This window comes from Zootoca vivipara, chromosome 10, assembly GCF_965207765.1.
Source record: "Zootoca vivipara chromosome 10, rZooViv2.hap1.1, whole genome shotgun sequence".
NCBI lineage: Eukaryota > Metazoa > Chordata > Lepidosauria > Squamata > Lacertidae > Zootoca > Zootoca vivipara.
The window spans coordinates 17,606,873-17,633,195 of NC_142593.1; the positions used below are offsets into that span (position 1 = coordinate 17,606,873).

General features: G+C 45.4%; 1 protein-coding gene across 1 annotated transcript in view; it reads right to left on the bottom strand.

Annotated features, from left to right (window-relative positions):
* The window catches only part of HSD17B4 (hydroxysteroid 17-beta dehydrogenase 4), a 76,956-nt gene that overhangs the window by 17,034 nt on the left and 33,599 nt on the right, over window positions 1-26,323 (bottom strand). The window contains exons 13-18 of the mRNA XM_035099591.3: window positions 24,748-24,984; window positions 22,813-22,864; window positions 22,238-22,309; window positions 21,035-21,138; window positions 19,513-19,578; window positions 2,270-2,339 (exon numbers count right to left, since the gene is read on the bottom strand). Of these exons, the coding sequence (XP_034955482.3) occupies window positions 2,270-2,339; window positions 19,513-19,578; window positions 21,035-21,138; window positions 22,238-22,309; window positions 22,813-22,864; window positions 24,748-24,984 (601 nt within the window). The remainder of the gene's footprint in view (window positions 1-2,269; window positions 2,340-19,512; window positions 19,579-21,034; window positions 21,139-22,237; window positions 22,310-22,812; window positions 22,865-24,747; window positions 24,985-26,323) is intronic.

Consider the following 26,323-nt stretch of genomic DNA (forward strand, 5'->3'; position numbering starts at 1 on the left):
CATCTGAAGGCAACCCTGTATCAGGAAGTTTCTAATGTTTGATGTTTTATCGTGTTTTTAATATTTGGGCCATTTTAAAATGAGGCTGCATTTTGAAACAATTTTTAAATCTAAATTGTATTTTAATCTGCATTTTAATCAATTGTTTTTCTTTCTTTTATGTTTTATTGTAATTTTATTGATGTCAGCCGCCCTGAGCCCGGCTCTCACTGGGGAGGGTGGGGTATAAATAAAATTATATTCTTATTCTTTTCTGTTGGGAGCTGCTCAGAGTGGCTGGGGAAACCTAGCCAGATGGGCAGGGTATAAATAATAACTATTATTATCATCATCATCTTCGTAGAGTACCAGTGGTACCTTGGGTTACAAACACCTTGGGTTACAAACACTTCAGGTTACAAACTCCGCTAACCCGGAAATAGTACCTCGGGTTAAGAACTTTGCCCCGAGATGAGAACAGAAATTGTGCGGTGGCAGCGCAGCGGCAGCGGGAGGCCCCATTAGCTGAAGTGGAACCTCAGGTTAAGAACGGTTTCAGGTTAAGAACGGACCTCCGGAACGAATTAAGTTTGTAACCCGAGGTACTACTGTAGTTATATGGCAGACTAGGTATATGAGAGAGTGAGAGTGAGACAGACAGACAGACAGCGAGTGTCTAGTGACTTCCCATTAATGGAACATTGTTCCCAGTAAGTCTTGAACGGCACAAGTTTTGTAGCATTCTTGGCACCAAGTAAAATGTTCAATTCCCCAATGTTTTAGGTGCTCGATGATGGTTGATTTCATTAGCACTGCTATTTCTGCTGTTTTAGTCGGTTTTCAAATTTTGTTTAGTTTTGTTATTGGGTTGGGTTATATGTTTTGTTTATCATGAACAGCTGCATTTGGTGCTTTTACAACATTAAGGTGGAATACAAATGTGATCTTCAGATAAAGGGAGGTGTGGGAGCAAAGAAAAGAGGGAAAATAACAAATTTGGATAAAATGGAATCTGAGGTACCTATCAGCCATAATGATGGGTCACAAATAGCTGGGAAGAATTAACCTTTCGCTCAATCTGCGTGCACCTATATATAGCAAAGTGAGGGAACCATATGCAATTGCTTTCAAATTTAATCCTTTTCCAGAAGGGTAGTAAAAACAGCAGTGCATCCTGTGGCCCCTTTAAAACTAACAAATCTATTTTGGCATCAGTTTTCGTGGACTACAGTCCACCTCATCAATTCATAACATTTTTGTTTTGTTTTTAACAGGCCACAAGAGGCTTTATTGTTTTGAATTATCACAACATGATACCAGCTCCTAAAAATCTGAAGCATTCTTACAGCCTTCTCTGTGACCACTGCTGTGTTTTTTTTTAAAAAAAAATTGATAGGAAATTCCAACAGAAGTATGAAAATGATGTACCGCAAGAAACCAAGCACGTACAGCCTGCCAGCACATAGTTATAGTTTTATGTTTACATTCATTGTAATTATGCGTGCTATACTGGCAACTCTCCATATAGTGGACAGACAAGGCACAAAGAGGTCAATTTTTGCCACACAGGAACACAGGGTATTTCAGTATACTCGAGCAGACTTTGGACTTCTGTTTCTTGCTACGCTTTATAGAAAACCACATTTGAAAAGTTTTATTCGCGTGTGACACTGATAAAAGCTGCCTTCACCCATGCACATGTAAAAGAGTGCGTGCTTGGTGATTTGTACAGCTCAGTTCTTGAGTACACATGAACAAAGATTCTTTACTTTTTGAACGTTAGGTGTGACTAGTTGTACAAGTGTGGCAGCTCAACTTTTTTGTACACAGATTGCACCCTTGCTGAATGTGAACACCCCCTAAACTGTGTCTGATGCGCCATTGCTATTCAAATAAAAAGCTAAAAAAAATAAAATAAAATGCAGCGGACATGCTCAGTGCCTAAGCGTAGCTATCTGAATTTTGGTTTATATATTCCTCATGGGAGCAAGGTTCCAAAGCAAACTAAATGAAAGGCAGGAAAAGAGAACTACAAATTGCAATCTTGCCACCTGGAAAGTGGTAGAATGAAACAATTGGTTTAGAACTCAAAATTATGGGAAAGCTACCTATACTTCAAAAATACCAGTTACCAGCTGAAAATTCAACATTTGGTTAATTTTTAATTTCGGGGTAGCAGTTGTCAATTCTCAAACCTTGAATGCAATTTTTTTAAAAAAAAAATTTGCTGAAAAAGCACTTGTGACTCGTATCAATAAAATAAAGCAAAAGAGAGTTCCTTCAAACTTACCTCCAAGGGCAGCAAAACCAGGTTCAATGTGTAAAGGATTCCAATCTCCACTCAGGCGATACAAAGCAGCCTATGGATAAAAATAATAATAAATATTAGGAATCATTAAACAACTGGAAACAGCTCCAACATGTTTTTTTTCCATTGCCAGGAGCCCAATTTATTTATTTATATGCCAAACAATTGATATTCTTTCCATACTGCCTAGAAATGTTCAAGGAATGTTATGGCCAGCATCATAGAACAAAACAATTAATATCCAAAGAACCTCACAATGAATTGGAGCAAGCAAAACACAGAAAGGAGATGTCTGTCCTAAGACACCATAATAAAACATAATTTGCTCAGGACAGCTGCGTTCCTTGACCCAGTAGGGTAGACAGGCCAGGTTGAAGACAAGATGTGTTGGGGGGGTGGGGCATGAAATTACCATTCCCCATAACTTCTTCATACTGCAGTGCCCGAATAAATGCCCACCTCAATGTGCCAAGGCAGAAGGGCAGTGGAGAGAGAAAAACAACCTTCATTTTAAAGCATCTGCTCAAATGATTCATAACTACTAGTAATCCAATAGAACAAGACATGCCATTTGTGTTCATCTTAAATAAAGAACTGAATTCAGAGCTCCGTTTTTAGGTGAGGTCTGCAACAAAATGTTGCTGCTCAGGGTCTCCAGCCAGCCATTCCATTCCCCTTTCCTGCAGGCTCCCCTTCAAAGAGTCAGCCTACTGAGCATGCTCAGATCACCTTTTTTTTTGTCTTAAAATGTTTTTATTAGTTCTGCAAACATTAGGGTTCTGCACACTTGCTGTCATCTCTCGCAGGTGTGGATAGTGCCCATTTTGGGTTACATAAGGATTAGCACCCAAGAAAATGAGAGCTTGCTGTTGTACATAGACAGAATTAGTGTGTGTGTGTGTGTGTGTGTGTTGTGCACGCCTTTGTGGTTGCACCGAAGTCATATTTAAAGACACTTCTTCAAAATCAAGGGAGATATTGTATATATAGCCAAGAGCCACAGAATTTCAGTATTTGTTACTTTCACAGGAACCTTCAGCATTCAGAGATTCATTCATGTCTCTTCTTATTGCTTTTCACTCCTCAGACTGATCCTTTGGGCAGCCCGTAGTCTGTGTATGCACACTGTACGCTTTCCCATACGCTACCTGATTACACGTGTGACTGAACAAAACTCAAGCTTATGCATGGGATTTTTTTTTTTACCATAGTACAAATGCTTTTTTATTGCTGCAAAGTTTAAAGAGAGCTACGAGCACATCATTTCTGACTTTTTCAGAATCACTCCTCCTTTTTGGAAGTTGTGACTCCGGGGTCAAATGGACAGATAACACCCAAGCTGTCTAAACAACAGACAATTTCTAACATCCATAAACACCAACACTACAAGGTTATACTGACTCGAAAGGATCAAGTCAGTGAGGCTGTTAGAACATGGCTCAAGATTGATCATTCGGGGACATTCCACAAGTAATCCTGTCCCTCTCTATTTGTTTATTAATAGCAAGGATGGGAATGTCTGGCCCTCTAGAACAGTGGTTTCCCAACCTTTTTTGGGCAATGCTCTACCTAAGCACCTCTAAAATCCTGATGATCCCCCCATGACATATAATTCTTATTATTCAAAGAGTGAACTCCTATTCACGTGGACGCAGGTGACGCTGTGGGTTATATCAGAAGGTTGGTGGTTTGAATCCCCACAATGGGGTGAGCTCCCGTTGCTCAGTCCCAGCTCCTGCCAATCTAGCAGTTCGAAAGCACGAAGTACAAGTAAATAAATAGGTACCACTCCGGCGGGAAGGTAAACGGCATTTCCGTGCGCTGCTCTGGTTCGCCAGAAGTGGCTTAGTCATGCTGGCCACATGACCCGGAAGCTGTACCCGGCTCCCTCAGCCAGTAAAGCAAGATGAGCGCCGCAACCCCAGAGTTGTCCACGACTGGACCTAACGGTCAGGGGTCCCTTTACCTTTATTCACGTGGAGGAAGCCTAAAAGGCCATTAACTGTTAATAACTCGTTCTCAAATTGCCCCCCTTAAAAATCAAATTGCCCCCCTGTGGGGCGTGTGCCCCAAATTGGGAACCATGGCTCTAGAAGTTGTTGAACTCCAATTCACATCAGCTCCAGGAAGAGAGCGATGGAGGACTCATAGGTTCTGTGCTGGTATGACCCAACTCTGGCTTATGAACACAGTGTGGTGGGTCTCAATTTGCATACCCTGTCTGCTTATGAGTCCGAATTCAGTTTGCCCACCACAGAAGCATAGAAGAAGAAGAGGAGGAGGAGGAGGAGTTTGGATTTGATATCCCACTTTATCCCTACCCTAAGGAGTCTCAAAGCGGCTAACATTCTCCTTTCCCTTCCTCCCCCACAACAAACACTCTGTGAGGTGAGTGGGGCTGAGAGACTTCAGAGAAGTGTGACTAGCCCAAGGTCACCCAGCAGTTGCATTTGGAGGGTGGATGGACTGCTAATCCACACTTGCCTCTTGAGATGGAGCCACTGTGAAGATACAGGCACAGAACAGCTGTTTCACATGGACAACAACTCCTACCAGGGCAACAAGCGTTTAGTAAATCTCCTAACTTAACAATATCCCAACTTGTTACTTCTTCTTTATGTTTCTATTATAGCTGTGCCAATGATGCCATATGGGGAATGGAATCTTCTGAACTGTGTCTTAATTCAACAAGTAAACAGTCTTTAAAAAATACAAGACTTTGCAAAGGCAGAGATGCAAAAAGCTCTGACTTCTGCACTGCTCCAACAATGACATTATTTCAATTAGCATATAAAAACCGATCTGTCTTTAGACCATAACAAAAGTCAATTGATTAGCAGCATTAGACTGAAGTTGGTCATAATATGGTTGGATTGCTCGCCAATTAATAACACAAATTGTCAAGTTTTATTTCCTAACAATTTAGGAGTTCTGCCAGATCAAAAGAGGAAAGGCAATATTCAACCTGTCGGCATCAATTTTTCAGGCTTGCCTGCTGTCAACAATAAAGGTCACTGGCAAAACTAAGGGAAACGGCAATCTTGTTATACAATCACATAGTGTTTTATGAATGGGTAGGGTGGGGTCTGTCACAATAGCAGGTATTCCAATACAATATATCTCCATACTGAAAATAATTTTTCTCTGGAGAAGCATGCAATACTTTGGTAATAAAATACAGATACTTAGGGGCAGAGGACCCAACTAAAAGAACTGCATCTTTAACTTTTGGCAAAAAGAAAGAAAGAAAGAAAGATTGTGTGTCAATTTGATCTGGAACTAGAACGTGAAGGGGGGTGGAAATGTTAATTTTATCTTTGTGACATTTTCCTGAAGAGAAAACTGTCAATCTCTAAGGGGTCCAATATAGTACCACCAGTGTATATGACACAGTAGTTCAGCCTGGACACTGAGGTCCAGCTCTGAGGTCCTCTGGAGGTTCCCTCACTGTGAGAAGTGAGGTTACAGAGATCGGCTACGAGTGATCGCCAAAGAAGAAGAAGAGGAGGAGGAACACTCTCCCGTCAGATGTCAAGGAAATAAACAAGTATTTTTTAAAATAATATTTTTATTGAGTTTTACAAGATTTTTTTTTAAAAAAAATACAAAAAGTAGCAACCAATATAAACCCTAAAATTCTTCACATATAACTAGCAATAATATAAAAAGAAAAAAAGAAAAAAAGGTTATTCATATTACACAACTTCAAATCTAAACATTTCGGACTTCCTCATTTCCCCCTCTTGAGTTCTAAATAATTCCCTAACTCATGCAGTTTCCAATTCTAAACTCACATTCTTTCTTCCAAATTATAACTTCTTTTTAACTATTATCCCTTCACACAACACATTGCTATTTTTTACCTAATATTCACTACCCTTTACCCAAAAATATTCAAACTAGACTATCAAATTCTTTTACCCCCTTATTCTTCCTACCCAGGAAACTAAATCTACCCCCCTTCCCTGGAGTCGGTGTCTCCAGAGGCATCAGCCAGTCCTTAATACATTCCGGATTCAAACCATTTTTTATCCGTCAATACAAATTAATACAATTCTCCCTCACCCCACTCCTGTTTTGTCCCAATCTAGATTTTGTTGAACCCTTTCCCCCCTCTTCTGTATTTCCCACACTTTGTTTCCAATCTCTTTATCTTTCTGCCCCCCACCTACTTGCTTCTGCCCCTCTCTCACAGGGGTAATAACCTTTTTGTCTTTCCCTTGGGGGGGGGCTTTTGGATCCCAACCCTTCCCTGCTTCACCTCTCCCACCAGTGAAACAGTGGTTTCTTCTTGATGCCCTCCCTGTTCCCCCTCTCCCACCGGTGGAACAGTGGTTTCTTCTTCCTCTTCCTCCCTTTCATATATCAAGTCTGTTGGTTCAGCAAATTGTCCTTCAAATTTGTGTTTCTCAACTTCTGGGATTTCCCCATAAGTCACTACGACACCTTCATGCATCTCTAGTCCTATTTCTTGTCCCTTTTCTTGCTTACTAAGTTCAAATGGTTCATCTATTTCCATGCTCAAAACTGGTATTTCCACAGTCTTATCCACCAAAAGCCATGTATCCAGTTTAGAAATTCTCACCTCCTCTGTCAATTCCAGAATTGTTTTCAATATCAATAAATCCCCGTATGTGTCTTCTTCACCGCCATCCAGAACTTTCTCTCCCAGCTCCATGCCACATTCCTTCTCCATGTTTGTAATGAACAGGAAGTGGTGTTGTTGTTGTTCTTACATTTTTTTATCCATTGCAGAAAAAAAAAGAGTATAAAACCAATTTGGTCTGGATCTCACCTTTAATTCTTTTCTTTTTCTCTTCTCCAAGTCGATTCTGAGCAGCCTTGTAGTTGTTGTTTTTAGCAGAAGTCCTCTTTATCTATCTGCAGCTCTCAGCCTCTCATTCTCAGACAGGCACATTCCTTTCTATTGTGATGTCACAAAGAGAACTAGCCGATACTTCCTTTGACCCGGCTCCAAGTTCACAGAGGTGTTTTTTCTCGTCAGATCTGTCTTTTGCAGAGGTTGAATAAACATTTCACTTTTCCCTTTACTCTGCATCAGGGAAAAGTTCTATAAAAAAGCATTTCTGGGTTTTCCAAGCTTACTGCTTCAGTCCATCCTCAATTAGGGGGGGCTGACTCCCTTTTTATGCCTCCTCCCAATGCCAAATTCTTGCTCTAATCAACAAATTTTTGACTTACTTAGTCCAGATTATGACTTTTTTCAGGAAGAATCCACCGCTTGCTGGCTGTAGGCTCGGGGCTTCGCTCTCTGGAGGTAACGATGGTGCCCAAAATGGCTCCCGCAACTGCCACTCCGCTGGCTCTCGGGGGCTCTACTGAGCTTCCCAGGCAGCGGAGGAGTCGCTTTCGGAGCTCCGCCGGGCTAGCTATGCCCCCTGGACGCTCAACCAGGGGTTTAATGGGGATCCGCGTGCCCCCGCTGATTTCCTCCCCCCCTCCACGATGCCAGAGACCTCGGCGCTTGAGGTCTCTGCGCCTCCATGCCAGCGCGGCAGACTGGAAGTGGAAATAAACAACTATCTGACTTTTAGAAGATATCTGAAGGCAGGAAAGTTTTTAAAGTTTGATGTTTTACTGTATTTGATGTTTTAGTTTGTTGGAAGCCGTGTGGAATGGCTGGGGCAACCCGGCCAGATGGGTGGCAAACAAGCAAGCAAATAAATGGGCTAGCAATGAAAGAAAGGCTAGCTCCAAGGAGTTTATAATCTTTACCACTGTCAGCATTTAAATAGAAGGGAGGGGGCAATGGTAACTGTGAGGGACAAGGGATACAGGGAAGTCCCTCCCATCTTAAGTTCCAGCCCATCCCCAAGCGCTGGAGAGAGTAAGGAGAGCTCTGCCTCCAGCGGAGAGTCAGGAAGTGGTGTCCGAGGCTCAGGCAAGGTTGTGGAGCCCATGCCTCAGGTGGGACAGGAAGTTGGACGCACGGGGGGGAGGCCAATCCCCCCAACTCCCGAATTGCGACGCAAACGTAGGGGGAAGAGGTTGGGTCTGCCAAAGCTTTGGTGCTGGAAGAAAACGCGCCAATCGCCATTCGGAGGTTCTGACACCTCACCTTAAGGATGCATTTTTACTGCTCTGAACACTGTAAATAATCAGCACTTAATAAAAGCCTTAAAAGACCATGCTGGAGTCGTTACTCTAGAGTAGCCATATCAGGCCCTCTGACAGCAACCTCCGAATCTTTTTTTGGCTACTTTGGAGTGCAGCGATGAGCGCTCAAGAGGCTGAGCAGTGGAGGCTGGAGGCCGAAGCAGCGAAGCAGGAGCTACGGAACCTCACAGCGCAGGCACAGCAGCAATTGCATGCCGCTCAGGAGGAAGCGCGAGGGGCGCAGGAGGAGCTGAACAAGCTGGTGGACCAGGTGAGGACAAAAGAGGAGACTGAGAAACAGCTAAGGGTGATGGTATTGGATCTGCAGAAAAAGTTGGAAGAGGAGAAAGCCGCTAGAGGTGGGGGGGCGCCCCAGCCGCAGCTAGTCCAAGTGAGAAGGGGACAGAGCCTAGTCACCAAGTATAGCGGCGACCCTAGGGAGTACCTAGGATTCGAGACAGAAATAAATTATGCGCTGGAATTGCATGCAGCAGAATTCCCAGATGACGCGCACAGAGTCTCCTTTATCATAGAGCATTTGACGGGGGCCGCCCGGGAATGGGTAAGACCGCTCATCACGCAAAAAAATCCTTGCATGAAGAACGCAAAATTATTTCTAGAAGCTTTAAAAATAATGTACGCTAGTGACAGTGAAATGGAGGCCACTAAACAGGAGCTTCATAACTTAACACAAGGAAAATTGACAGTGAGGGACTACTGGGCGAGATTCACCATGCTGGTGCACAAACTGGGGTGGGATCTGCAAAGTGAGCCAGTGAAATCAGCCTTCTACCTGGGTTTGCATGCAGATGTTAAGGATGAGCTGGCAAGAGGTCCTAGACCGCGGACTATGGATGAGTTAAGCAAAGCGGCGCTAGCGGTGGGGGTGAGACAGGAATCCAGATGGTATGACAAACAAGCGACGCGCGCAGCAAAACCTTGGTTCCCACGCTCCCAGGACAGACCACATCACCAAACCCCACCCCAGGGACCACCCCCAGACCCGCCCAGACCAAGCCCAGAGCCAGAACCGATGGAGATCGGTGGAGCGCGCGCGCGGGCTTTTCAAACCCCGGCGGCGCCAAGACGCTAGGAGGGAAGGGGCGGGAATTGCTTTCTCTGCAACTCCCCCCGGCATCGCGTCAGAGACTGCCCTCATCGCAGAGAGTGGCAAGGAAAGGCGGGAACGGTTGTACCTTCCCCCACTGAAGCAGCACCACAGCAGGGAAACGAGACAGCCTGGCTGCAGGAGACAAGGGGCAGCAGCCAGGCACAGTCAGCAGACAACAGCCCCAGCCCGCCCACCCGCACAGAGAGGAGCAGAGCCAGCCCACCCCTCCCAGAGCAGGAGTGGTTCTAGAAGTCACGCTAACGCTCCCAAATGGCTATCCCCTGACTGTCCTTGCCTTAATTGACAGTGGTGCCTCAGCCAACTTCTTCTCGAGAAACTTTGCAGAAGAGCACCAGATCCAGCTTCTGCAGCTGGATTTTCCCCTGCACGTAGCCACCATTGACGGCAGAGAGTTGCTGGGAGGGGCCATCACTCATCAAACCCCCCCCCATGAGAATGACGGTGGGAAGGCACTCAGAGACACTGGCTTTCAACGTCACAACCATCTCAGACCCCCCCATCGTTTTGGGAATGAGCTGGCTGGCGCGCCACGACCCCTCCATAAGTTGGCACCAGAGATGCATCACGTTTGGGTCGGACTTTTGTCTGGAACATTGCATGCAGCACCAACCAGGGGAGGGGCCTCCAATAGCCACGGTGGCCACCATGCATGTCAAAGGGGGTGAGGCGATACCCAAGCAGTACTGGGACCTGCAGGAGGTCTTCAGCGAAGCGGAGTCCGACCACCTACCCCCACACAGGTCTTTCGACTGCCAGATCAACCTGGTACCAGGGGCAACGATACCCCCAGCCAAGCTGTACGCCATGTCAGATCAGGAACTCGAGGATTTGCGTGCGTTCATAGACAAGAACCTCAAACGGGGGTTCATCAGAGAAAGCAAGGCAGCAGGAGGCAGCCCGGTCTTCTGGGTGGACAAGAAAGACACGCAACAGCGCCGTCTTGTGGTGGATTTCAGACGGCTCAACTCAGTGACAGAGCCAGTGGCTTTCCCCATGCCCAGAGTGGACGATCTCCTGACAGCGGCACGCAGGGGCAAGATTTTCACCAAGCTAGACCTGAGGGGGGCGTACAACTTGATCAGGATCCGGGAAGGCGATGAGTGGAAAACCACGATGTTCACACCTCTGGGCTCTTTTGAATATCTGGTGATGCCCTTCGGGTTGCAAGGGGGCTCAGCATGCTTCCAGGCCTTCATGCACCACGTCCTGGGGTCCCTTCTCTTCAAGAACTGCCTGGTCTTCCTGGATGACATCCTTATCTATTCCGCTGACCCAGTGCAACATGTGAAGGATGTCAGGGAGGTGTTGCAACGCCTGAAGGAGAACCACCTGTATGTGAAGCTGGAGAAGTGCAAGTTCCACACCAGGGAAGTGGACTTCCTGGGCTACAAGCTGTCAGACAAGGGGCTGGCGATGGACAAGGACAAGGTGCAGGCCATCCTGGACTGGCACAGCCCCAGGACGCGCAAAGATGCCCAACGCCTCCTAAGATTCGCCAACTTCTACAGGAAATTCATCAAGAACTTCTCGCGGGTTACGGCTCCCATCACGGACTGCCTGAGAGGCAAGCAGAAGTTCAGGTGGACGCCAGAGGCGCAAGCAGCGTTCGAAAGCCTCAAAAGGGTGTTCGCGTCCGACCAGAACCTGTTCCACGTAGTGCAGGATGCGCCCCTACGCATTGAGACCGATGCTTCGGACCGGGCTTTGGGAGCGATCCTGTTGCAACTGGACGCCAACAGAGAGTGGAGACCTTGTGCCTTCTTCTCCAGGAAGCTGACACAGCCTGAACGCAACTACACGGTGTTTGATAGGGAACTTCTTGCGATCCACGCTGCTTTCCAGCACTGGCGACACTTCCTGGTGGGCGCCAAGCACCCCATCCAGGTGTGCACAGACCACAAGAACCTGGAGTTCTGGAGAACGGCCAGGGTGCTCAACCAGCGACAGATACGGTGGGCAGAGTTCTTCTCGAACTTCAACTTCTCCATCCACTACATCCCGGGGGAGCAGAATGTCAGGGCGGATGCCCTCTCCCGCAAACCAGAGTACATGGAGCAGGAGTTGCCACCAGCGCCCAGGCACATTTTCCCCCCATCAGCATGGTCATGCGGAGCAGCAGTGGTGAGCGAGGCAGAACTCACCGCACTGACGGCAGCAGATGAGTTTGCCTCCCGCATCTTCAGAGAGCTGCGAGGGGGGAGGGAGCAGGCTAAAGACTTTGAGGAAAGGAGGGGTTTGCTTTTTTACAGGGGAGCCCTGTACCTGCCCACCAAACAGCTGAGAGGTAAGGTCCTCAAGCAGATGCACGACAACCCAACGGCGGGTCATTTCGGAAGGGACAAAACCACTCACCTAGTTATGAGACACTTCTGGTGGCCAGGGGTGCGGGAGGATGTGAGGGATTATGTAAGGGGCTGTGACACCTGCCAGCGAGCAAAGGTGGTCAGAGCGCCACCAGCAGGTTTGCTGGAGCCCTTAGCCACACCGCACAGGCCGTGGGAAGTAGTGTCCATGGACTTCATCACAGACCTGCTGTCGTCCAGGGGCAAGACCGCAGTGTTGGTGGTGGTGGACCTCATGTCCAAAATGTGCCACTTTATACCGTGTGCCAGGGCGGTCTCGGCAGAAGAGACGGCCAAACTGTTTGTTGACCACGTATTCAGACTGCATGGATTGCCTTTAAGAGTTATTTCGGATCGTGGCCGCCAATTTGTTTCCAGGTTCTGGCGGCGGCTAATGAACCTCCTGCAGGTGGAGGTCAGTTTGTCTACGGCTCGGCACCCGCAGACCAATGGACAGGCGGAGCGGGTCAACGCCATTCTGCAGCAGTACCTGAGATGTTACGTCAGCCAGAGGCAAACGGACTGGGTGGATCGCCTGCCACTGGCAGAATTTGCCTACAACAATGCGGTGCACGTCTCCACAGGGGTGTCGCCCTTTAAGGCCAACTACGGGCGCGACCTCAGATCTTTCCCGGAGAGGGAGGGGGAGGAGGAGGAAGAGGGCCCACAGGCAGAGGATTGGGCAGAGGACCTGGAGACGGTGCACCAGCAGCTCAGAGAACACTTGGAGAGGGCCAAGGAAGCGTACAAGAAGGGGGCAGATCGCCACAGGCGACCGGGAGAGGTCATCAGGGTGGGGGACAAGGTTTGGTTATCCTCGGAAGGTCTTCCCACCAGGGGGCGATGCAAGAAGTTAGCACCCAGGAGGCTGGGCCCCTTCACGGTCACGCAACAGGTCAACCCGGTAGCCTTCAGGCTAGCACTGCCTGAGGACATGAGAGTGCACCAAGTGTTTCATAGATCACTGCTGTCGCCGTACAGAGAAAGTACTAGGTTCAGGGACAGCGATCAGCCTCCAGAGGGAGGGGGGGAGACGGGAAACGCCCGCCAGCTCAATGAGGCAACTGAGATTTTAGACTCAAGGAGAGGGGTGAGAGGGCTGGAGTACCTGATAGCATGGGAGGACACTCCGCCGTCCCACAATGAGTGGATACCAGCCACGGAAGTACCTGAGGAATTTTTAGTAGAAGAGTTCCACGCCCTGTTCCCCCACAGGCCCAAGCCCTGGCACATGGAAAGGGAGGAAGAGGGGGAGGGGCGGGAGGAAGGGATCGCAGGCAGCAGCTCTCCATGGAGATGGGAAGCGGAATTTGAGGATACGGAAGAAGAGGTGTGGGTTTCACCGAGGTCGACGACGTCAGAGGCAGGAGAGGACTGGCAGAACATTTTTACTCCCACCAGCTCTGACGCCACTGACTTCTTGGGATTCCCGTCTTCTCAGGGGGAGGGGGAAAGATCGCCGGATTGGGGGGAAATTTTTACACCCACAGGCTCGGATGCCACAGACTTCTTGGGGTTTCACTCGTCCCCAGCAAGCAGAGAGCCCCTAGGGAGGGGGGGAGGAGCCTGGGAGGGGGGTGGATGTGAGGGACAAGGGATACAGGGAAGTCCCTCCCATCTTAAGTTCCAGCCCATCCCCAAGCGCTGGAGAGAGTAAGGAGAGCTCTGCCTCCAGCGGAGAGTCAGGAAGTGGTGTCCGAGGCTCAGGCAAGGTTGTGGAGCCCATGCCTCAGGTGGGACAGGAAGTTGGACGCACGGGGGGGGGGAGGCCAATCCCCCCAACTCCCGAATTGCGACGCAAACGTAGGGGGAAGAGGTTGGGTCTGCCAAAGCTTTGGTGCTGGAAGAAAACGCGCCAATCGCCATTCGGAGGTTCTGACACCTCACCTTAAGGATGCATTTTTACTGCTCTGAACACTGTAAATAATCAGCACTTAATAAAAGCCTTAAAAGACCATGCTGGAGTCGTTACTCTAGAGTAGCCATATCAGGCCCTCTGACAGTAACCAACAACAGATAGGCAAGAGATGCATAAAAGCCTAAAATGATACATCTTTGGTAGATACCTGACAATATAAAGAAGCAGTTCAGAGTTAATGCTTCCCTGCATAGCAAGGCTTCAGTATGTGGTAAAATTAGCCCACCAGGGAGAATGCTATGTGAAAGCTTCATTTTCTTTCTGATAATGCTCGTTTACAAAGCACAGGAAGAGAAGTGAAAAGTGCAATCCACCCACCCCCAAGCTGGCAGGCTAAAGTGGTACAGTGCAAAACTCTTATCACCCCTCCATCAAATAATTCATTTTGCCCAGTGCACAGAACAGCTCTCAGTTCTCATACTCAGCCTGCAAGTGTAGGCATGGAAGCTGTTTTGCACCTAAACTGCATTGCAAGAGTAGGCCCGTAATACACAGGATGAGCCCAACTTGCAGCTACTTCCCATGCTAGCATCAACTCCTTCACAAACAGAGTTAACACAGGAATTGGAGCGAGCCGCAAGGTGTTCCTGTCCAAGATTTCTCACTTTACCTTGGGCTGCAAGAAGAGAAGTTCCACTGCACTGGGATGAAATGAACACTCTTGGTCTAAGATTTATTCCAGAAACCAACTGTTGGAGTGCACAATTCCATACGCGAGCAAAACCTTTGTATTTATTATCTGTATATTCCAGGCCTGAGTGATTGCTGCATCTGCTGTTCCCATTCAGATAAATTCAAAGTGGTTCATTCTTTTCCACTATGTTCTGCCAAGGCAAGCACTTGAAACCACACCATCAAAATAAGATTTATCTCTCGATTCAGAGTAGCAATACAAAAGAGAAGCAGCAAAGTAATCCAACACTTGGCTTAAATCAAGCATCCCAGTACGTTTCCGAGCACAATTCAAAGTGTTGGTGCTGACCTTTAAAGCCCTAAACGGCCTCGGTCCTGTATACCTGAAGGAGCGTCTCCACCTCCATTGTTCTGCCCGGACACTGAGGTCCAGTGCCGAGGGTCCTCTGGCGGTTCCCTCGCTGCGAGAAGCCAAGTTACAGAGAACCAGGCAGAGGGCCTTCTCAGTACTGGTGCCCGCCTTGTGGAACACCCTCCCACCAGATGTCAAAGAGAAAACAACTACCAGACTTTTAGAGGACATCTGAAGGCAGCCCTGTTTAGGGAAGCTTTTAATGTTTAATAAATTATTGTATTTTTATACTTCTGTTGGAAGCCGCCTAGAGTGGCTGGGGCCTCAGCTTCAGGATCTGTCCTTCCAGTGAGCACCCAGGGCTGATTTTCTTAAGAATGGATAGGTTTGATCTTCTTGCAGTCCATGGGACTCTCAAGAGTCTCCTCCAGCACCATAATTCAAAAGCATCAATTCTTCAGTGATCAGCCTTCTTTATGGTCCAGCTCTCACTTCCATACATCACTACTGGGAAAACCATAGCTTTAACTATACGGACCTTTGTCAGCAAGGTGATGTCTCTGCTTTTTAAGATGCTGTCTAGATTGTCATTGCTTTTCTCCCAGGAGGAGGCACACAAAGAAGGGCCTGAGAAGATGATCCCTGAGGGTCTTCAAGGAGGGTGGCAACATGAGAAGGGGCCTTCTCTGCAGTGGCTCCCCATCTGTGGAATGCTCTCCCCAAGGAAGTGTGCCTGGCACCTTCATTATATACCTTTAGGCGCCAGGCAAAAACGTTCCTTTTTAACCAGGCCTTTGGTTGATTTGATTGACATCCAATGCCCTTTTAAAATGTGGTGGGGTTTTTGGGGGGGGGTGTTACTGGGTTGTTTTTTATTTTGCTTATATATTTTGTGGTTTTATGTTTTGATTTTGTTCTGTGAACCACCCTGAGACCTCCAGGTATAGGCCGGTATATAAATTCAAATAATAATAATATCAAGAACAATAAACACATGCAATTGCTGCACAACAGGGGGAATTAAAGCAGCGCCTTCCAGATGTTGGAGAGTACAACTCGTACCATCCCTGGCCAAAGACCATAATGGCTGGGGCTGGAGGGACTTGTTATCAACAACAGAAGCGCCCCTGCTGGCTATCCTTGCTGTAGAACTGAAACAGAGCTTTCCAGGCTAAATTCAAAATGCTTTTGCATTTAAAACCCTGAAGCACCAGCTGTGTCCAGACAGGTATTGGTCCGTACTCTGAATCCTTAGCAAGGAAACCCAGAAAAGGGTTCCGATAACTAAAGACTGTACCTAAAATACTGGAGAAAGGACCTTTTCAGCGGCTTGCCTGCCCGCTCACTTTCTTTCTGGTGCCAAGCGAAAGCATTGGTTGTTGTTGTTTTTTAACAGGCTTTCAGCTTTTAAAACTTTTGTTGAGCTTTCAAACACTGATAGCAAAACACTGATTTGCTATCCAAGAGGCTGTCTGTAGTGAATTTCGGTTTCTAGCTTATTTTATTGTATTAGTTATTTCACAACCTACAATACTTTATTGTGAGCTACCCTGATTACGTATTTTAAGGCCCTCGTATTAGAAAATGACTATTAAATAGACTCAAAGCAGTCCGCAATATCAAGTTTTTATTGACTGAGAGAGTAAAGTAATAAAACTGCGTCCGTGGTTTCATTTCTACATTCCCAAGGAGGAATTCTGCTTCTACGGAGAGCTTCACACACATTTTCTCTGCAATCCCTACTGGGCCCTGAAAAAGTTGTTGTTGAGGCAAAAATAATTGATTGGGGTGGATGCGGGGCAGGGGCTTCCTGGCTCAAACCTCACACTCTTAGACTGAAATCTGAAACACACTTTCTAGGGACTAAATCCCATTGAAGCAAGGTGGAACTTGCTTCCGAGTACAGTATATATGCTGAGGATTATGCAATTTGCCACTATGCTACATCAGATAGCTGCATATACAAAATTTGGAAGTGCTTAGCATGAAAGGGGGAAAGGCTAAAAAAAACCTGACTTTTCAGTGCATTCTGAAAAGGACATGTGTTGCCTAAAAATGTGCAAATTTACCTAACTTCACGCACAAGGGACTTTCTGAATTTTCAGCTATACACAACAGAAATGTGGTGTGTGCGCATGTGAGTGAGACTACTAATAAGCTCACACACATAAATGTAACCTTGTCAGGAATGTTTGCATTCAAAATGGTTACAAAAACTTCCCTGTATCGGGAAGTTTTTAATGTTGAATGTTTTATTATGTTTTTATATGTGCTCAAAGCCTCCCAGAGTGGCTGGGGAAACCCGGCCAGATGGGTGGAATATTAGTAGTAGTAGTAGTAGTAGTAGTAGTAATAGTAGTAGTAAGGGACTTAGAAGCAGAGCAAGGCATCTGTAAAGATGAACTGAATTGCTGGATGGCTATCTCTTCAACAAAGGAGAAAAGAACGAGGGACTGACTGTTCCCCCAAGGAAAATAAAAAAATTCCTTCAGTAGCACCTTAAAAATTCCTTCAGTAGCACCTTAAAGACCAACTAAGTTTTTATTTTGGTATGAGCTTTCGTGTGCATGCACACTTCTTCAGATACAGTGAAATGGAAGTTTCCAGGCACTTATGTAGAGAAGGGGTGGGGAGGGGTGGGGATGGGGAGGGGGGATCACTCAGAAGGGTGGTGGAAATGGGTGATTGACTGACTGATAGCTGTTGATGACCGCAAACGACTGCAAATGGTTTTGCATGAAAAAGCAAGGGTTGAGATGTTCCCCCAAGGCTCAGTGTTTTTCTGTCATCTGGCAATCAGCGGCAGGCCAAGGGACTCTATTGAGTATGTCCAAGATAGAATTACTTCTGCCCAATATGGGATTAATTCCGCACACAAGATTATCTGCTAGATTAACAAGAAGCAGCGCTGTGAATTAAGGCCAGTCCTCTTGTGTAACTCCAAAACCCCACGAAAGGGCATTTGAGGTAGCAAAAGAATCAAAAGAGGTGAAAGCATGTCCGAGGCAGCCGGCAAAGCTGGTGTACATTTTGCACTTTACAGAATCTCGGATGTGGTTTATAGCAAATATTAAGGAAAAGTTGTGATCAATATTTAAAATCCTCTTTTTTAAACTAGACTCAACCACAACTTGAGTGAGACTATGCATATTCCCATACCTTCACAGGATTTTGCATAACTACAGTGCGTGAAGCATAGTTAATTTCTAAACATAAAAAGAGAGAGAGAGAGATTTTGCCAGTAAAGGCTTCTTAGGTCTGATTGCAGTAATAAGCAGAACAAAGTCCTGAAGTATTAAAATCAGGAATGAGAAAGAACAAAGGTAACAAAGTGATATTCATGAAAATCCCAATTTATCACTATTTCGTACAACCAGCACAAATACTGCAAGTTGCAAAAAAAAAAACTTAATTAAAGCTCTATTAAGCTCAAACATATTCCCTAGAACAGGCACGTCCAACAGGTAGATCGTGATCTACTGGTAGATCACTGAACGTCTGTGGTAGATCACTGGTAGATCACTGGCTCCCCCCAAACTTTAGCTCCCGTAAAAAAAAACCTCAACAAAGTTTGCCCTGCACCGCCCCAAAATGTGGCTTTACTCCTCCCTAAAAGGTCAACAACTTTGATCTGAACCTAAAAAAACAGGGCTTTCCTTCATAGAAAAAGTTCAACAACCTTGACCTGAACCCCCTAAAAGGGGGTAGATCACTTCCAGTTTTTAACTCTATGAGTAGATCGCAGTCTCTTGGGAGTTGGCCACCCCTGCCCTAGAAGAAACACAGAATACCACAGAAGACGTGTATTACAACGACACAATATTTCCTTCTGTACTCAGGGTGCCAGATAGTGATAGTTTCTTCATTGTATTTTTTTTAAAGAACACACACACACACACACACACACACACACACACACACACACACAAAACTGTAAATCACCACTTGAGGGTTCTCTCCATTGGTCTCTACGAAAAATGTTCCTTAATACACATTTTGGGAAAGGACTAACAAGAAAAAAACATATCATTCGGGACATGGGTCACAGAACACATATTTCAATAGTGTGATGGATCCCTTGGCAGAACAATTCTTCGTTCATTGATTTAAAACATCAATCTGATAATTGGCAGGAAAGAGATGATCTTTTAAACTCCATAGTCACGTAGAAAGTCCCCCTGTAGAGCTGAAATTAATTTATTCATCTCTCCACAAACTGTTAACAATTTAAATGCTTTTGGACTTGGTTCTGATGTTCTGTCAACACTTCCTTTCTTTTCAAAGATTTATGGAAGTGAACACAGTAATTCAGTTACTGTGCAAAGAATAGGAAAAAGGAAAGGAAGTAGACGGTGTAGTTGTTTCATAAAATGCATGTTTGGAAGGGGAAAGCTAGCATGGAAACCAAGTCAGCTAAAAGAATAGCAGCAAAGCAATTCGCCCTCTTCCATCAGCCTGCTCGCTTGCCTGCCTGAAATCCCTATGACCTATGGCAGGCACCCCCAAACTTCGGCCCTCCAGATGTTTTGGACTACAATTTCCATCATCCCTGACCACTGGTCCTGTTAGCTAGGGATCATGGGAGTTGTAGGCCAAAACATCTGGAAGGCCGCAGTTTGGGGATGCCTGACCTATGGCGACCAGGTGACTCGTTAAATAAAAGACACCTCTAACTTCACAGGAATATTTAAATATACCGTATATATATTTGGCAGGAAGTAAACTATTTACCTGATCTCCTGTAGTGAGATCCACGGCTGTAGCATCTGGTGGTCTGTTGGGTGGGTTCGCCGTGACCTGAAAATAAAGATAAATTAGCACTATGCCCCTGTTCTTAGTGACATTTTATGTCTGGTTGTTTTGTATGTTACTTAGTTTCGAGACTCGTCTTTCTAAAGGAGCCAGGCACCACCAACTAAAACCGCTGAGACTAGTACTGCAAGCCCAGATGCTCAAACGGAGTACGTTTTAATGCCAAGCAGCATAGGGAATGCAGTTTTCAATGGCTGCTAGGCCAATTCTATGTTCCTTCGTGGAAATGGTCACTCTCAAAGATGCCTGAGAACTACTCTTGCCTTTTGCTACATGCACAAAGGTGGAAAGATACAGCCTTGCCCACTATAGAAGAATGGCTGATAAAACTATTGGACTTGGCTGAGGTGGCTGAGAAGTTAACATGTCTAATTAGAGAAAAACCATTCCTAACATTTACTAAGGATTGGAAATTTCTTATGGACTTTTTGCACGAAAGAAAAAACGAACTTGTCATAGCTGGATTTGAAGACTGAAAAAATACTGGTTTAAGATAGGACGTTTGGATCTTAAGGAGTGAATACTCTACTTAGGTGTAGCACAGAGAGCCGAAATTCCTTTTATTCTTATTTATCTTTCTCTAATCTTTCTCTCTCTCGTTCTCTAGGTTTTCCCTTTCCTTGTCTTTTCTCCTTTCTGCCAATGGTTTTTTTTAAAGACTAAGTAGTTGTTTTATATCAGCAGATTATAATAATATATTTTGTAATGGGCATGTATTTTTGTATCTCTCTGAATAAGTATCAATATTTTTAAATAATAATAATAATAATAATAATAATAATAATAATAATCATGTCCTCAAGGCATGAACAGGTCACCCGTGCCGATGTGATGTCACACGCATGGCATCATGTGTGCGACGGGGGTGCGTGTGATATCATGTGTGTGACATCATGCATGTGTGACATCACATCATTGTGAAGAGCTCGGCCACTGAAGCTGTGCCGAAGCTTGGCCTCCTCCCCCCGCTCAACATTGTGAGTGCCTGACCCCCTCCCCACAGATATGGAGGGGGCCAGACACCTCAGCACTATAGAGTTGGGACCAGTGGTTTCTACGCACAATCCCACACGCTCTTGATAATCCCTCCTGAGGGATGTTGGCCCAGGCAGAGTTCTGAGGGCCAGGCAAGAGAGATCTGGAGGGTCACATTCAGATGCCAGGCCTTAGGCCAAACTTTTCATCTTGGTGACAAACTTTTTAGACATGCAACATTTCACAACACAGTAATTCAGTTTTACTAGCAAACCGGAAGTTAAACTAATACCTTTCCAGCCCCAGGAGGAGCGTGGGGCGCATTCACGCGACCCACCTACACACTAATGTGTCGAGACGTACAATTTGGAACGCTCTGGCTTTAGGCTGTCTATCCCTGGTTCAAAATAAATTTTGAATTTGTTCACAAATTAACCCATGTTGCCCAACTTAAGGCTCATATTACCTTGGCTTTCTCAGATGAGCGTTTCCCGCCAAAACCGCCAGCTCCGACAACAAAGACGGAGAACTGGTTATAGCACAAAAGGTCCTTTCCAGAGTATGTGTTGACTAGACAAGATCAGGCCAAAAAAAGAAGCATTTTAGGTTAACTGCAAACAACATAACCTCCTTTCTTAAAATACAACCCATAATGATGTAACTGCAGAGTATTAGCTGCATCTCTGTTTTACAATATGCTAAACTAAAAACTAATGTAGTGCTGAGCGAAACTAAGAAATCAACAGAGAAATTTTGACTTAAATTTTCAGGGAACTGGGTGAGAAGAGCTACATAGTTCTTTTACTCTATTCCTTCTGCCCAGTGCTATTTTTATAGAAAAATAGGTGCCAGAACTCACCATGAGACCTCCCTCATTCACTTAGAATGGCAATGACGCCCACCTGAGAGGTGCCAGAACTAAGTTCTGGCTGGAGAAAAAAAGCCTTGCTTCTGTCTAAAAAATACTGAAATTTGTCTCCTTTTCACTGCCCTGACCCAAGTTTATTAACCACATGAGGCTGCCTGAACCTTGCGGTCATTTTCTAAGGGGTGTTCTTCCATGTCCCCCTACCTTAATCTGAAGTTAAGTTTGGGCCAATACACAGACAATTTCATTTGCCTGGGCTTTTGTCATTTAATATAAGCTGATTCTATGCCTTGTTTCACTTGTCTTGAGATTATCTTCACCCACGCTCCTCTAACTTCTGCAATTCTGTTATTTTACAGGACAAGCTGCGTTAGAAATCTCTACTAAAGAGAATATTTGAAATAAAACACGAGCTATGTGAATACAGAGTAAATACAATAAATATGGGGTTGGCTGTGGGGAGGGGTAGGTCCCACGAAGTCTTCACTCTGGGGGGGGGGGGACAGAACTCTTATATCCTAAACCTATAGTGCATTCCAGAACATGCACAAACACACTAACCACTCTTTGAGGTTTTAAACTAGGTTGGCAAAATATCAAGGCCAATTCACGTATGTTATGTCTTTAGATGCGTGGCAAACCCAGATACTATTGAAATTGCCCTGAAGGTAAGACAAGATTCCAGTAGCTGTTACAAAGCCTTCCTCCGAGGTGGCTCCAAGGCACCGCTAGGAAGGTTCGTTCCGTTTTAAAGGCTCATTTCCCTGCCCATTTGCTCTTAACACATAGTAGGAGAGTTACCATCCAAGAGAATAAGCGCTCCTGAGCCTTTATCTAGGATGTCAGCAATAGTAGCCTCCGAAGTTAGTTTTCCTAAAATCGAAAAAAAGAAAAAGAAATGACACAGAAGTAAAACAGAAATATTTACAGGCCTCCCAAGAAAATCAATAGCTAAAGTTTGCAATATAAAAATCCCCACACACCCAAGAATAGCATGGCATGGTTTGAATTTTGGATCAAGTATATTGTAGAACATACTAAATAGTGAAAAGTGGGCTGGAAGGTGAGAACAGAGCCTTGGCCCCTGACACATGCATAATGCAATAAAAAACCTCCCCTTGAAGGGAGAAGATATGAGAATCAGTTCCCTGGATAAAGAATGGGCTGAGGGCTGTTTTTTGCAGGTAGAGAAAATCCACGTGAAACTGTACAGAGATCATGAATAATATTAATTACTCTTGGTAAAAACACCAACAGAGTGCTGCACCCCATATATATATAAATGTGTGTGTGTGTGTGTGTGTGCATGACTATACACACACACACACACACACACACACACACACACACATTAATTAGGTGAGCTGAAGTCTTACCCGATGTTGGCAGAGGTTTATACAGCTCCAAATATTGCTCACCATGTAACACCTACAATAAAACAGAAATATGCGTCATTTGCGCTACTGTCAGAAAACTGCAGTCTATATTGCCGCCCTTTTAAAAACAAAATAAAGAGATTAAGTATGTTTACTTATTTTTTTTAATATGACAACACAATGTATCATTATTTTATTTCTCTATATATTTTATTTTATTTTATTTATATAAGACCCTTGGGTAAAGACAGTCTATTATTTGATCTGGAAACATGATATGAAACAAAGCACAGACACTTAGGATGCTTTTCCTCAAAAGGGTTCACACTTTGCCCATTGAGAGGAATAATAGTTATCATATGTTTTATGGCCTTGTAAATTTTCAGTCTGAGGTGGATAAACTATCGGATGCATAGCCACCATTCCTCACCTTTTTCCATTTAAAGAGTAATTCTTTGTCTAATTCACATTTTGCTTCCATTTTGTTAAACAGGTAACACCTTAGGTATTCTTTATGGTGGAGATGGGGAAATATCACCTCATTATTAACATTATCTTTGCCCATTAACTATTAAAGAAGGAGGTTTGTAGTCTCTGGATGCTTTCCCCAGGCCTCTCATGGGTCATAGGAGAAACATGATGCAAGTCAGCGGTGAAGAATTTGTGGCCTTCCAGATAAAGGAGCCCTGGATGGTTAAGTCCAGTCAAACTTGACTATGGGGTGCAGTGCTCATCTCGCTTTTCAGGCCAAGGGAGCCGGCGTTTGTCTGCAGACAGCTTTCCAGGTCATGTGGCCAACATGACAAAACCGCTTCTGGTGCAACGGAACACTGTGACGGAAGCCTGAGCGCATGGATACGCCGTTTACCTTCCCACTGGAGCGGTACCTATTTATCTACTTGCACTGGCATGCTTTCAAACTGCTAGGTTGGCAGGATCTGGGACAGAGCAACGGGAACTCACCTCGTCACGGGGATTTGAACCGCCGACCTTCTGAGGTTGGTGGTTTAGACCACAGTCCCGCCCACTCCCTTAGGCCCTCCAGTTACCGCTAGAGTCACACACCCTTTCAGCCCCATTCAGACTGGCCAGTTGTGAGGGGTGATGGGAAATGTAGCCCAGCAATATCTGGAAGGATGATAGGTTCCCTGCCCTGATGTAAGTGAAATGCATAGCACATTATTTTCAGTTTCGTTGTTTCTCCTTTGTATTGTGACTGACACTGTAATGTTGAGATAAAGGTAAAGGGTAAAGGGACCCCTGACCATTAGGTCAAGTCGCAGACGACTCTGGGGTTGCGGAGCTCATCTCGCAATATTGGCCGAGGGAGGCGGGGTACAGCTTCCAGGTCATGTGGCCAGCATGCAAAGCCGCTTCTGGCGAACCAGAGCAGCACATGGAAACGCCGTTTACCTTCCCACTGTAGTGGTACCTATTTATCTACTTGCATTTTGATGTGCTTTCGAACTACTGGGTTGGCAGGAGCTGGGACCGAGCAATGGGAGCTCACCCCATCGCGGGGATTTGAACTGCCGACCTTCTGATCAGCAAGCCCTAGGCTCTGTGGTTTAACCCACAGTGCCACCCGCATCCCTGGAATGTTGAGATATTGTGGAGGTAATGAGTATTTCTTTCCCACTCGCATTTGGAATTTGCCATGTGTTGCAGTCAGCTGGGCTTGCTAGGCTCTAGTTTTCATCACTGTCCAAAGTTTTAAGAGAATGTATCATCTGGGGCAACAGCAAATGAGGGCAAAGCAGGCTGTTTCATTTCAAAATATTGACTCCATGTTTACTACTGATGATTAATGCACAAGGTTTTAGCGTATCCAAAATTTTCCCCTCCGTTGCTAAATCTGCACCTGCTATGCATGCTGTTTCATTTGCTAACAGTTTGATACATAAAATCAATTCAGTTGTTGTGGCTCACACTCACCTTAGTAAAATCAATATTAAGTCCTGGAACGCTAGACAATCCACCATCGAGCATAGAGGCCTGAGCTGGTATAACTCCGAAGCTTGGAAGACAGCAAAACTCTTCGCTTCCTTCAAACAGGAATTTCAGGTGGTCCGGATCTTTTGTTGACATGCCCACACCAAGTGCATACAGGATGGGCTGCAAATGACTGTACTCATAAGACATTGAAGGCAGCTTCTGGCCAATGCTCTGCGACTGCAGGTATTGAAAACAGGAGCACACATTAGTATTATTAATTTGGATGTTCTGTTCCTACCAAAAGCAAGCTCAGAGTGATTAACAAGTCATCTTTGGTGAATGAGTACCACCTCAAGGCAAAGAGAGAAAGCTGTTATAAAAGGTGAAGACATTGGATTTTCTCTCAGGCCATATGCATGCTAAAAATAAAATAAAATAAACACAAATGTGTATTAACCAGAGATGGAATCTGTAGCCACTCCAGATATGGTGGAACCATAATTCCCATAATCTTTGACCCCTGGCCATGCTGGCTGGGTCTGTTGGGAGTTGAACACCCAACAACATCTACGAGTGTCACATGACACCCATCGCTGCTTCCAATTTATAAGATGTTCGTTTGTTTTACAGTCTAATAACTTTTATGGCTTCACATGTATGGCTGAAATATAAATAGGAAGGGGGAAAAAATCTTACTCAATCCCATGCAGAGTGAAAATCTCATACAAGTGTACTAAATTTGATTTCAACCATTAATAGGTCATCCGAAAGAGGAAAGTCTTCACACCACTGACTGATATCAAAACTTGGGAAAAGGTAAAGGTTGTGTGAGAAAATGTATCTAGCTCCTCCTTCCTTGTGTATATCATATAGGTACACATACTCAACCTGAATACCAGACAAGAATGCAGCAACTTATTCTTAGCTGATGTTCAAAATGGTGACGGGAAATTGAGAAGAGCTAATTCCGTCCGTGGGCCAGTTAAATATTTTGTACCAGTTCTCTTTTAGGACAACTGTTGCACGTCTAAACTACTACTGCTCCAGGGTATCGCAAAACTAGAATATTTAAAAACTCGGTGCCACTCCACTTGCCTGAAACAGTCCTCCAACTCTGTCCAAGTCAAGCAGTAGAGAAAATCACTGTGGCTTGTCTTAATCACCCCACTACTTTGGGGTGGTGTTTTTTTGGGGGGACACTGCCTTTGCTACCCCACTTTTACTCCATTCAAGCCATCCCTGAACTCAGATAAGCTGCTCTTGAGCCAGTGGCTAGCCCAGAAATCCAAAACTCCACTTCCCCCCATGGTCATATTTTGTAGAGGAAAATTTGAAGCTGCCTTATACCAATGCAGATCATTGGTCCTTCAAGCTTGCTACTGTCTACACTTTACTGTCGGCAGCACTGCAAGGTTTCAGATAAAGGACATACCTGGTCCTACCCAGAGATGCTGGGGATTAAACCTGCGATCTTCTGCATGTAAAGCAGATGGGCTCAGTTACAGCCTTCCCCTTTCCCCAGTGAGACAGCAGCCCATTAGGGACAAATAACCTAAAGGCAGCACATATCTCTGTC